This window comes from Lissotriton helveticus, chromosome 10, assembly GCF_964261635.1.
Source record: "Lissotriton helveticus chromosome 10, aLisHel1.1, whole genome shotgun sequence".
In the NCBI taxonomy this organism is placed as follows: domain Eukaryota; kingdom Metazoa; phylum Chordata; class Amphibia; order Caudata; family Salamandridae; genus Lissotriton; species Lissotriton helveticus.
The window spans coordinates 428,009,045-428,023,461 of record NC_136071.1 but is presented as its reverse complement, the minus strand read 5'-3'; the positions used below and the strand labels follow the sequence as shown (position 1 = coordinate 428,023,461).

The window sequence follows — 14,417 nt, the reverse complement described above, 5'->3', positions numbered from 1 at the left end:
CTTTCCTACTTTTAACACAAGCATACAGCTTCCTATTTATGTTACACCCTAACTGCCATTTCTATTGACGCTTTGCTTACTTTCTCCTACAACAGTACTGTGAGGAGGAGAGGCACGAAGCAACCCGGAAGTGTCCAAAGAAGTGTGGTGATTCCCTCGGTGGACCGGAAAAGGTGAGCGGTCTAGCATCAGCTGGGGAACACGAGGACGACCTCCTGAGGTCATCGAGAGGGCGACGATACAAAACACGGTGAGACGGAGCCAGAGGGGGAGAGAGTAGTATCGGAAACAGCAGGAGGAGATCAAAGGAGCAAGCAGGACGAAGCGGAGAAGGAAGACGCGGACGACGATGAGGAGAGGGCGGAGACCCAGGTGAGAGCACTGTACACCTCGAACAAGCCCGGCGGCTCATCAACGAGAGAGGACGCCCGGGTCCCTACACCACGGTCCTGGACACAGGCCGTGGTACAAAGCGAGTACCCTTGGGAAGGTCGTTTTGGTGGGGGTGGTGGGGAGGCACGGGGAATTAGGTCACATGTGTTTTGTTGCTTTGTTTTATCTACACCACGCCAGCTTTTCCCTCACGCCCCGGCGGCTCATTGTGGAGAGAGGACGCCCCAGGTTCCTACACCACGGTCCTGGACACGGGCCGTGGTACAAGGCAAGCACCCTTGGGAGGGTTGTTTTGGTGGGGGTGGTGGGGAGGCATGGGGAATTCGGTCATGTGTGTGCTTTGTTTTATCTACACCCTGCCAGCTTTTCCCTCACGACCCTCCCTCACTGCCCGCTTTGCTTTGGTGACGGTAGCACACAACACAATGAGAGGCCCCTACCTTGGTAGTGACTCCTGGTTGTGTATTTCTTTTTCCCCTTTGCTACACAACTGGACCTGTGGGAGAGGTCGGGAGGATCCAGAAACCACTGTTCTCGAGGAACTGAGGAGAAGACCAAGAAGAACAAGCATTTGCAATGCAATAGGTCTCGCAGTTGTTAGCGTTTGAGCCATTGGCATTGTAATTGGCAATGCCTTTTATTTACGTTTTATAAACTAACACATAAATAAAAGGCATTGCCATTTACAATGGCAATGGCTCAAACTCTAACAACTGCGAGACCTATTGCATTGCAAATGCTTGTTCTTAATGTTCCAGCATGAGCAATTCAAAACGAGTCCCAGGTATCAAAAATTCCATCAACTAGTGTTCGAAGCATCTCTGCACAATTCCTGAGCCTAATCAAACACCCTAACTAACATAACAAGCATAGTGAGGCGCACACAAGCACAGGGAGGCGCACACAAGCACAGGGAGGCACACACAAGCACAGGGAGGCACACACAAGCACAGGGAGGCACACACAAGCACAGGGAGGCACACACAAGTAGTAAGTGATGGAGAGCTTTCCCTCCTAGGCAGCTTCATCTCACCCAGATGTCGTGTCCTTCCCTAGCGCTTAGAAGTAGTAAGCGCTGGAGAGCTTTCAGGGTGTGCAGCTGCCTTGCTGTTTCCAGTGCGTACGCACTGTGCCAGCTCCCTTCTCCATTCTTCCAACGCCCTGAAGCGCCTCTGTCTCGTAGCGCCATCTCGCATGCTATGCAGTGGCGCTTCCCACGTGTGTTCACTTGCTCTGCTTAGCACAGCGCGTCCCATCAACAACTACCGTGATAAAGACGGCCTTTCTTTCAGCCCCGTCGCCCCCGGGCCAGTTCACTATTTTGTTTACAGCGCGTTTGTGGGCTGCGCCTTCCATTCCACGGCTCGGGAATGCCAGCCGGCCACACGCACGAGTAAAACTAAACAAACATACGAGCCGTGCGACGTGAGCCGTCTACGGTAGAAGCTCACGCGCGTGACCCAATCCCAAGACGCATGGCAGAGTCGGATTCCGACGCGCGCAACCCAATCCCAAGGCGCGCGTCGGAATCCGACTCTGCCATGCTTCTTAATGTGCGCGTGGCCATCTCATGTCTCCAGTCCTTGTCGGCTGAGCCGACGACTATAGTTCTCTGGCGAGAACGCGCTTCTAACCGAGACCTAAAAAGGACCAGCCTGCTATGTGACACCATCCCTGTTGCAAAGACCTTTGCATTTCATTTACTTTTGTTTTGGCTTAACAGTTATTGCCTGAGAGTCACCCCAAAGAAAGAAAACCAAGAAAGAAAGAAATCCCTTTTTGCAAAGCGCACTTGGTTTGTTCCGTGGTCCCTTTGTGACACCCCTACAAAGTGGTTTCAGAAGTGGGATCCCTGACCATCGTGTCAAATCATGACACAACCCGTGCCTATAGAGGGCATAATAGCCCAACTGGCTGAAGGACAGCGTCACTTGCAATTAGTGTCAGAACAACAAACACAAACAGCACAAAGGGACCAGGAAGCCCTTCAAGAAGCATTAAAATAGCAGGCCAGTCTGCTTACAAACAACCAGCAGGTCCAGGACACTGCAATCCTGCGGCTCACCGACATCATTGTAAGCACAAGGGTGAGACCTAATGTACCGGGATTCGTTCACTATCAGGACGGGGATGACCTGGACTATTTCAATTTTGAGAGGGTGGCAACCACCGCAGCATGGCCCCAAGAGAGGTGGCTCCAATACATAGCCCCCCTCTTGTCCGGAGAACTTCAGGCCGCATACCAGGCGGCCAACCCAGCCGGCACTACAGCATATGAGGATGTGAAGAAGGCCATCCTGGAACGCCTGGGTTGAGACCAGGAATATTACAGAGCAAAGTTCAGAAAAGAAAAATGGACATCAGGAGACAATCCACGCACCCTCGATTATAGGATACAGGACATGGGTAACAGATGGCTGACACCCAATACTTCCAGCACAGAGGAACTCACTGAGAAAATATATTTGGAGCAGTTCCTGGATGCCTTACCTCCCAATACTAGATCTTGAGTTAAGCAACACCCCAATGTTACCCCGACCACGGCGGTAGAATTGGCCTGCGCCTTTCACAGGTCCCCCGATTTCAAGGCTACTGCACTCAGGCCCCCTTTGAACCCTTCACGTAGCATAGGCCGACCAGAACCCAGAGCCCCAATAGGTCTGCGGAAGCCCCATAACCCATCTTCCCTACCCCTAAACCCACCTTCCCAGCCCCTACACCAAGGGGACAAGCCACCTAATGTGATCATTGCGCCGAATGGGGGCACATTGCCCGACAATGCCCTCATCGAGCCCCCACCAGTGAGCCCATGAAGATAGGTTACTCCAGAGGGCGGATATATGTGACAGGAAAAGGGCACCAACGATATAGGAAGGAGATCCTCCTGAATGGAAAAAAACAACAGGCTCTCTTAGATACCGGATGCCATGTTACAGTGGTAGACAGTTCATTAATACCCCACCCACAGATGAAGGAAAAGGAACATGCGAGTGTCATCTGTGTGCACGGGGATACAAAAACGTACCCAGTTGCTGAGGTCCTGTTGGACGTGGAAAACGATCCCCACTTAAGGAAAGTGGGCGTCATCCCATCCCTCCCTGAGGCGGTAATTATCGGAATGGATCATCCTAAATTCAGACAGTACCTAGATGAGACTAAGGAGGCCCCTAGCACTTGGTTACATGATGCACCCTTCAGTGGCAGTGATATAGAGACCCCACAGAGCAGAGAAAGGAAAAGCAGACAAGAAAGACGAAGGGAGAAACAGAACTTTGCACTCTTACACCACCCCTATCCTGCATTCCCCCTTTCTCTCACAGATGCAGCTGAGACAACCCCAGGTAGCTTCCGTACGGCTCAGTAGGAGGACAACACGCTTTCACGCGCCTGGGAGCAAGTCCAGGACCAAGAGCCGGAGCAGGTAGGATCCTACTTTATAGTCAAAAGGGGGCTGGTATATAGGGTTGTGAAAGGGGACACATACCACCACACAGCTGCTAGTTCCCCTTTCCTTTCGTGAGCATGTCCTACACCTGGCACACAGCCATGTTGGAGGGGTTCATTATGGCAATGAAAACACCTTAAAATACCTATTAGAAAAGTTATATTGGCCAGGGGTTTATAGAGACCTGGCTAAACCATGTGCTGCATGTATAAGGTGTCAATACGTGAACCCGGGAGGAATAAAGAAGGCCCCTCTATATCCCTTCTCCATCATCGATATACCCTTTAAGCAGGTGGGTATTGACTTAGTGGGACCCCTGCCCCCTTCGGCCAGAGGACATAGGTTTATCATCGTCATATTGGACTATGCGAGTCGGTACCCTGAGGCCTTTCCTTTACGGAGTATGACCACTCCCACCATAGCCCAAGCCTTGATCTCCTTGTTCTCCAGGGTGGAATTCCCATCTGAAATCTTAACAGACCAGGGGACCCCATTTGTGTCTCGTCTTATGGCGCAGATAAGGAAGGTATTAGGAGTCGATAGAATCCGTACATCAGTATAACATCCCCAAACAGATGGCGTTGTGGAGTGGAACAACAAAACCATCAAAACCATGCTCTGCAAGGTCATTTCGGAATCCGAGAGGGATTGGGACCACAAATTGCCCCTGGTTCTATTCGCCATAAGATCACATGAACAAAGATCCACTGGCGTTTCACCTTTTGAAATACTTTTCGGGAGAAAACCCCAGTCTTTACTTGACATGGCTGTGGAACAATGGGAGGAGTAGGAGGAGGAAGGAAAACCCTTGTTGAAGTATGCGGCCGACCTCAAAGACACGTTAACTCAAGTATGGGGGTCGGTACAGGAACATATGGAGGAGGTCCAACAAAGACAGAAGACATACCACGAAAGGAATAGTTGTTTGAGGGAGTTTAGTTCAGGGGATAAGGTGTTACTCTTATTGCTTTCCACTGAGAACAAGTTGCTGACCCAGTGCCAGGGACCCTTTGTCATCTAAAAACAAATCACCCCAGTCACTTACAGCGTTCTTCTACCTCTGCTGGTTGGGGGCAAACCGATCTTCCACGTAAACCACTTAAAAAAGTGGGAGGAACCCATAAGACAGACACTCCAGGAACACCTATACACCTCGTGAGCACCAACAAACCCACAGACATCCCCTCCTTACTTACACAGGAAACCAGAACAGAGATAGTACCCACTGGAGACATCTTGTCACCAACACAATATACTCAACTGAGGGGTTTGTTAGATTCCTTTCCAGGGCTCTTATACACCATCCCCGGTTTGACCTCACTGGTACAACATGACATAGTATCATTAGACAAAAAAAGTAGTGAAGCAAAAGCCTTAATGAATCCCAGCAGCCCGGAGGGAGGCAGTAGAGAAGGAAGTGACAGCCATGCTACAGTCCCATATCATAGAACAATCGCAAAGCAACTGGTGCTCCCCGGTGGTAATTGTGCCCAAACCCGATGACAGCATACGCTTTTGCATAGATTTCAGGCAAGTGAACCCAATAACCAAGTTCGGCACCTATCTCATGCCCCGCATAGATTAACTTATTGAACGACTAGGAAAGGTCCGATATAGGTCAACTCTTGACTTAACCAAGGGCTATTGGCAGATCCCCTTGACACCTCAAGCCACTGCAAAATACCGCCTTTTCAACCCCCTCTGGTCTATATCACTTTAAGGTTCTCCCATTCGGATTACAGGGGGCACCTGCCATGTTCCAACGCTTAATGGACAGGATTCTGAAACCCCACAGCGAGTAAGCCGCTGCGTACCTAGACGATATAGTCGTATTTTGGCCCACCTGGGAGGACCATTTACGACATCTAGGCTCTGTATTCACCTCCATTCAAACAGCAGGCCTCACTATAAACCTAAAGAAATCCCTGCTAGGCACAAACACCATTCAGTATCTAGGGTACACCATACAGGACAGACTTATAAAACCCCAAATGGACAAAGTCGAGGCAATTAGGGCGATACCTATCCCCAAAACCAAACAAGAGGTCCGCTCATTTTTAGGTTTTATCGGATACTATCGGAGGTTCCTTCCAAACTTTTCCTCCTTGGCTAGCCCCCTTACTGATCTCTTAACAAAGAAACATCCTTCCGCCATAGTCACCTGGGCTCCTGAACACGAAAAGTTTTTATGCCTTGAAAAACGCTATCTGTACGTCTCCGGTATTGCACTGCCCCGATTTCCACAAAACATTTCACCTACAGACTGATGCCTACGGAGTGGGTCTAGGTGCTGTGTTGTACCAACCAGATGCGAACAATGACCTCTAGCCACTCCTCTTCATTAGCAGAAAGTTCTTTTTACGCGAGACACATTATTCCACCATCGAGAAAGAGTGCCTATCCATCAAATGGGCCATAGAAGCTCTACAATATTAATTGTTAGGACGCACATTTCTTGTTCTCACAGATCACGCCCCTCTCACCTGGTTAGCACACAACAAAGACACCAACCCTTGAATCCTTTGCTGGTTCTTAGCCCTACAACCTTTCTCGTTCTAGACCATACACAAGCCGGGGGCGAAGCAAAGAAGCTCTGAGTATCTGTCACGGCACCCTTTCACTGAATGGCCCCAACGTCCATTCCTGATGGGGGAGGATTGTGAGGGGGAGAGGCACGAAGCAACCCGTAAGTGTCCAAAGGAGTGTGGCGATTCCCTCAGAGGACCGTAAAAGTTGAGCGGTCTAGCATCGGCTGGGGAACAGGAGGACGACCTCCTAACGTCATCGGGAGGGGACGACACAAAACGCGGTGAGACGGAGCCAGAGGGGGAGAGAGTAGTATCGGAGACAGCAGGAGGAGATCGGAGGAGCAAGCATGGCCAAGGAGAGAAGGAAGTCGCGGACGATGACTAGGAGAGGGCGGAGACCCAGGAGAGAGCACTGTATACCGCGACCAAGCCCGGCGGCTCATCGAGGAGAGAGGACGCCCCGGTCTCTACACCACGGTCCGGGACACTGGCCGTGGTACAAAGCGAGTACCCTTGGGAAGGTCGTTTTGGTGGGGGTGGTGGGGAGGCACGGGGAATTAGGTCCCACGTGTGTTTTGTTGCTTTGTTTTATCTACACCACGCCAGCTTTTCCCTCACACCCCTCCCTCACTGCCCGCTTTGTTTTGGTGACGGTAGCACACTACACAATGAGAAGCCCCTATCTTGGCAGTAACTACTGGTTGAGTCTATTTTCTTTTCCCCTTTGCTACACAACTGAACCTGTGGGAGAGGTCGGGAGGATCCAGAAACCACTTTGAGGGACTGAGGAGAAGACCAAGAAGATTATGGATTAGCCCGCTATGTGACACCATCCCTGTTGCAAAGACCTTTGCATTTCATTTACTTTTGTTTTGGCTTAACATTTATTGCCTGAGAGTCACCCCAAAGAAAGAAAACCAAGAAAGAAATAAACCCATTTTTGCAAAGCGCACTTGGTTTGTTCCGTGGTCCCTTTGTGACACCCCTACAAGTACTACTCTATGCCACTCTACTTTACACTATTCCACTCTATTCTATATCTCTCCATGGCAAGCTACGCTGCACCACTACTCTATAGCAATCTACACCACTCCACACAAAGCTACTCTACGCAGCTCCACGCCACGTCACTCTATACTAATGCAACATGAAAGGCTGTGAATAAAATCATGTAGGACTCCACTCTCAAACGCAAATTCACCAAGCGTTCCAAGCTCTTTCACGTTACACTATTTTGGTTTGGTCTGTTGTTTGGTTGTTGTCTTTGTCTGAAATGGATTACTATGCACAGCTCCACCCCCGGTTTCTAATGTCAGCGAACACACCAAACTTGCCTCTGATAGATCTATTTTTTTTTACGTGGGGACGGTCTTTAAATGCATGGTTTAGGATTTGCCACATTAGCAGTTTACGCAGTGAGTTTTCATTTTTTTTTATGCTGAAGATCCTAGCACATTGTTATCAGTTTATTTTTGGGTGATAGTATTGGTCACACTTGTGAACCTATGCAATCTGATAAATGTTGATGGAGTTCCTTTCTCCTTGAAGAAGGGCACACCTTTGCCAAAATGCATTGGAGTGGAGCATGAAGCATACTGTGATTATGACAGGAGCAACGTTGTCATGATTTCCTAAAAATGTGAATTAACATTGTTTACTTCTTTTCTTCATATGTTCAGTGTCTGTGATCAAATATTTTATATGGAAACGACCTACGTTTAAAATGAATAATCAATATTCAAAGTTAAAACACTGAATCAAGACAAGGATCCCGGTTTTATGTAAAAAAAAAAAATTACATTTCCCATTGCATGTATCCATATTTATTGTTTGGCCGTCTTATGTGTATTTATCCATATTTAATTTGTATTTTGAGAATAAATTGAGCGGTAAAATGGTATATTTCCATGTTTATTTAACTCCTGGACATGCACTCATACATGGATGCCTCCACATTTTAGCATATTATGCAGCTGCGAATAACAAAAGACTACACTCACCAGGTGCATATTAGCGTTATACTACAAATATATGTTAATATATGCCTGTATTTCAGGAAATCACATCCTGTTTTTTCACTCTCATGTTACCTTCTCAACTTTTGCCTGGAATTCATAAAAAACAGCATGCAGAGTATCTAACCAAAAGTACCATTTTGAGCATTTTTCCACTTTTAAAAATAAATACAGACAGGACACACATTGTTTTCGGTCTGTATTTATCTGTAAAAACCGAAAACCTTAATCAAGATACATTTCTTAAGGATTTTCCATTGAAGTGTGTATGGCTAGTCTGTATACAGCACCATTTACAGTTTCTACTGGGGTGTTCTGGAGCAGAGGACACGTAGCTGCACCACCAAGAAAGGAATTGTAGGTAACTGTAATTTTGAGTCTAAGAGAATAAAGATTGAATAAGTTTGTCGTTTTAATGCCTGCAATTCAGGAAATTTTCTTTTTTTAAAAGACTTTCCTGTAAGGTTAAGCACATGAATATAGGGCCCGATGGGCACCCATTTAAAATCCTCTTTTAAATTACTGGCGGATCTGAGACCCAGCAGGACCCGCTCCACTTATAGCCCAGGGAATAGTGACATGTATATTTACAGTGCTAGAAAATCCCAACCTGTGACAGAAATCACTGTGGATAACTAAGTTATTCGTTTTTTTTTTTTAAATAGCACACCATGTGATCGGCTGCTACATCTGAAAAAAATATAAAATACACACACTAAGATAGGCTGCAAACAAGACTAATTAGGCTGATGTAAAATGTGCAAAAATTTAATGTTTTCAGACTGTACCTATTGCAAACATTTTGTAGGTTTCCGCTGAAAAGAGATTCCAGAACTGGTAATAGCCTTACAGTACCTCTCAAAAAGAATAACCGTCACCATGAAGCTTCAAATTAAGCTATCAAGTAAAGCCTATACTGGCTCCCAAGAAGCCTTGAAATTTTCGGATTAACCAACTGCACCAATGTTTATATCTTTGATATAACAGGTACCCTGGAGAAAAGGCTTTCTTATTTTTGGGATGACTGTTGCTTCACTCTCTTGACAGCATAGGAGATCTCCTCCAAGACTGGTATCATACAATCTGGAACAGTAGTTGTTTTAACAAACCTTATGGAATCCGTTTAGATACAATTAAAAAAAGGTTAGAAATTAATTTTCTAATACACACTGCCCACTTTGACCGCTAGCAATACCAGCAAACTAGCAGCTAGAATACTAAAGTCTAACCTGCTTAGTATTACCGTAAGATTAGTTTCTATCATTTCCACTGTGAGTTATCTGTGTGACCGTTTCGCTTAGTTATCAATTTGCCACGCTTACCAGACCTTTCATCCGCTTCACGGTTTACAGCTTGACAAATGTATTTTTCTAGATAAAAAAGTTACTAAAATGTTTTCACTCCGAGCAAAACACAGAGCCAGAATATTCTCTAACAATTGGTGGTTACCTTCAACTACTTATTGCTATATTGAGGCACTAAAGCATTAAGGAATTTAACAGTGGTGATGTTAATATCCTCAAAGGATAGACCGAGAAATGTGGGGTGGAAGAAAAATACGTTTGTCTGCCACTGGAAAGAAAACCTTAACAATGTTCAAACAGGGTGGATATATAATTTCGTGATTAAAATGTGTGGACTCAATAGTCAGGCAAACACGTTTAAATCAAAGGCCCTGTTCAGAAATTTGGAGTTATATCAATAAGAATTATTCCATGCATTCTGTATATCTTCAAGCTACTATTTGTGAACCTTTAAGGGCATCCTAAAGAAAAACATGTATAATAGCCTGTGGTCGGCGGGGGTAAGGCACCAGGAGGATGCAAATAGACACTTATGTCAATCTACCCATTGGCGTCCTACACAGTCTTGCGAATTATGTAGGGAACGTGATCTTGTACCACATTAAGAAAACCCTAGAAGCACCATTCCCACACGTAGAGGTGACAGTATCCTGTATAACTATGTACACAAGCTTGCTTCAGGTAAATGGGCTGGAGGCCTGCCCAAGGAAGAGACCGAGAAATAAGGGGGGGGGACAAGTCAGAATCACCAGCATTTCCCACACAGTTGTATTTAAATCAGGGTCAGGGGTGAAAAAGTTCATTCCATAGGAGGAACGCTATTTTTTGTTAAAGTCTAGGACATATCCCCCCACTCGGACCTATCCTGGGAAGGGGGATTATGAATTCATATACGTCACCCCCTTCTCCTCGGGCACCTTTCAATTACACTGGTGCTGGCATGGCTGTTGTTGGCCATGCCTCTATCTGGTATTAATAACTTTAGGTGTCCTATTCAATTGAAATCTCGCAACAAGGTGGCTCATGAATTATGGTGGAGTCCGATAGTCAAGAGGGTAATCTCACAGGAGCGAATCGAGTTTGCAACATTTAAATACCGTGTCACAGGTTTGCAGAGCAGGTAATCCTTTTGAAGTCTATGGAGGACTGCTGCTTTTGAGGTGGATGATAAACATAATGTAAAAGCTGGTGCTATCCTCTAGGTGAGGATGAGAAGCATCTAACAAATATTAATGGGGCTGTGGCCTTCTAGCCCCATATAAGGACCGTGACAAACTGGGGAAGGTGGATAATGTTCAACATGCCGATTGGCGGCCTATTTCATGACAATGATGAGACACTTTATTGGGAGCGCTGTAATTGAGGGAGACGTCACCTGAATGTGGGAATATGGAGAGGCAGCTGTGATCAGCAGGAGTGGGAGCTCCCTGTGGTGTGAATCAGGTCTTGGGGAAAGGTGCTGGGAACGTGGGCTGTTCCAGGGCGTGTGGTCACCGTTGAGGGGCGGGGCAGAGGGGGTTGGGGTTGCACCACGCAAGGGACAGATTCTTCGGAATGGCTGTTACCACAATAATAGACAGTTCCTAGGATGGAATAGGCTGCTGGGGTGGAGAAAAATAGTACAAGGATGCAATTAATTAACAGTATGCAATTAATTAGTAGTATAGTTTGAGGGAGAAGTCACATCCCCTCGCACACTTACCAGAACACTCCGCTCAGTGCCGGTCGCTGAAGCCGCAAGGGAAGCCATTGTCCAGCGTCAATGACAGTCTGAGACAAACTGACTGAATACAGTCAGCTGCAGAAGCCGCCAGACAAGCAAATCCGCCCACCAACCAGCCCCGCCTTTGCACTAGAGCGAGCAACGCCCAGCTCCAACACGATAGGGCAGAATTCTTGTCACTCGTGCACCATGCTCGGGTCACATTAACCTGTCAGTTGCCCCGCCCACAACCCTCTTCTAACCAAAGAAACGCTCGCCATAGTTAAGAACTTCTTTCGCTCACAAGACAAGTAACAATAACATTGGTAAGCACTTAAACTCACACAAAGACGTTCTGCATCACCCCCCACCCGACGCAGAGTACAAGTATAAAGAAATAAGCTACGCCCACCCGTTGGCACGTTATTGGAAGATACCCCAATGACGTCACACAACAATGCTATGCAACAAGCTTCCACGCGATTGGGTACAACCTTTTATTTCTATGCATGGTACAGCGGTTTTAACCCCTTTTGTGGAATTCCTTGGAGGGGACAGAGAAAATGGACAAAATACAGCTACATTTTGAGTTTTATGTGATAAATATCTAAAAAGTGTTCTGCAAAAACATAACGTTTCTTTGTTTTTGTTTTTTTAGGACGAAGAGCATCAGACAGCAAAGGTGTCTGATTTGCTAACATCTTTGAGACATTCGGAAACCTTCCATGTAATATATTCCGGCTATTGTTTTCCATTGGCTTTGTGGGTTGTAACACACATTTGCTTGATTTCTATTTGCTGGCTCTATTTGTTTTAGGCTGCCCACCCAAGTCAAACAGGATTACTTTAGAAGCCATCCCAGAGTCTTTGGATGATCAGCCAACTACTATAGAAGTAATTTTCACGTCATCAGACATCATCAAGCTTTTGAAGTAATCAGCAACGTTAGAAACTTGAGCCTGATGATTTAAGGATGACTTGAAAATTACCATTTGATTACTTCACAAGACAAGAATCTTCCTGATGACTGAGGATGATGGGGCGTGGCTTGGGCGCCGATGGGAATGGCGGCGTGAGCTCGGAGCTCCGTGCCCGATCCCGCATTTATCCTGCAAATATTGCCGATTAGACCCAACGACTCGACCAAACAGAGGTCGGAACAGTAGAGCAAAGAAGCGGTGGGCCAGAGAACGGCCGTGGACGCCCCCAACGCTGTGCAACTAACATAAACGGAACAACGACACTCCGATGCAGGGGCGAATCAAAATGGCGACTACCCTTGGCTCCCGGCGCAGGCAGCGTCGAGCGTAGCGGACCGGAGGCATCGTGAAGGCAGCAGCCGGCTGAACGGAACAGCAGCGGAGGACGGGTGTGACCTGCCAGGACCGCTGTGGTTGCGGTGGGAAGGGCGGCACCTGCTGAGCCCGAGATCGCTGAACAGAGCCGGGAGCTGCGGCACCAAAATGGCGGCGACCCCACAGTGAGAACGGACGGTAGGAGGAGAGAGGCACGGCCTCATGTGAGGAAGAGCGTAACCTGAACAGACGGAGCAGAAAAGCCGTAGCCCCAAGTGAGCAGCGCGGAAGTACCAGCAGCAGGAAGCAGAGCACTTTTAATGCTACCGGGAGGCACCCGGAATCCGGAACACTGCTGCGGACGAGGCAGAGGCGGCAGCGACTGCTGAATTGCCCGACAGTGGAGACCCGGGTGAGTGGGGCGCGGCGAGCCTGGGGCCCCGCACTGTGGTGGTAGAAGCGGGGCGCGGGCGGGCTGCATCCTGCGAACCAGGGACGGCGGGGCAGGCTAGCCAGTGATGAATGTGGCCGGCGTCCGGGAGGCGTTGTGGTTATTGCTGGGGCCACCGGCGGAGTGAGGAGCTGCTGGCAGATGCCGTGTGAAGGCCTACAACAGAGCGACATGATTGCCGTTAGCTGGGGGTGAGCCACAACTGTCGGGAGTAACATCGGAGATTAGCACCAGCGGGACACGTCTGGGGCGGCGATTACCGCCATAGGTATATCAGCGGCAGCGCACACTGGGCCTAATGCTGCGAAGCCGGAGGGCGCAAAGCACCGTCTGTTGCCGGATTGACCCAGAGCTGGAGCAGGCTGCTGCCCATGGAGCGGTGCAGGGTACTGACATTCTAGTGATGTACTTGCGCAGAAGGGGCTTGCGCAATACTGCTAATAGGACTGAGCTGGTGCAGGCGACAGGGAGAGCAGGAGGAGCTGTAACGGGGTTGCTTTGAACTTCCCAGGGCTCTGGATGTCCACGGAACAGGGGTGTGCCGAACGGAGAAGGCCTGAGTTTACACTATTGAGAAGCGGTGACTGGTGACAGTGACTTACTCCCTTGATGCACATTGGTATATGACTTGCGGGCGTACCGCAGACGGTCAGTATAACAGGACGTGAACAGCACGCAACTACCTCTCCTAGAACTTACTACGCTGACCTGGGCCTAGTAGCAGGACCTTGACTATGGGTAAACCCAAGGGGAAAACAGAAGGCGCCATGGACTCGGATGCGCAAGATTAGATAACGCAAGGCCCTGCGGACCTACAACAACAGTTGGACCGCATCTTGGAGGTTATCGCGGCAACGCGGGAGACCTTACGGATAGCTATTGCCCAGGTGGCGACCGGGCTGGGACTGTTACGTGCAGATCACTCCAAACTGACGGACAGAGTGAAGACGACTGAAGACACGCTCCAAGACCTGACTCCGGCCCATGCGGCCCTTGAGGGCAAAATGGCGAATGCGTTGGAACGTATACAAGCACTGGAAAAGAGAGCCGAGGATCCTGAAGGCAGCAACAGGCGCAATAATATACGCATTGTGGGTCTGCCGGAAAAAGTGGAAGGGAAAGATATGATCGGATATCTGGAGTCCTGGCTTCAAACAACAGTGGCCCCTGAGGGCCTATCCACTTTCTTCACGCTCGAACGAGCACATCGTGTCCCTGCACGGCCTCCAAAACAGGGCTGCCCACCAAGACCTGTGGTTGCAAGGTTGCTCCATTATAAAGACA

The 14,417-nt window shown here is 48.2% G+C and overlaps 1 protein-coding gene across 1 annotated transcript in view; it reads right to left on the bottom strand.

The window, feature by feature from the left end:
• Window positions 1-11,564, bottom strand: part of ROGDI (rogdi atypical leucine zipper) — a 397,000-nt gene extending 385,436 nt beyond the window's left edge. The window contains exon 1 of the mRNA XM_078662917.1: window positions 11,388-11,564. Within this exon, the coding sequence (XP_078519043.1) occupies window positions 11,388-11,435 (48 nt within the window). The 5' untranslated portion in view covers window positions 11,436-11,564. The remainder of the gene's footprint in view (window positions 1-11,387) is intronic.
• Window positions 11,565-14,417: the final 2,853 nt, after the last annotated feature.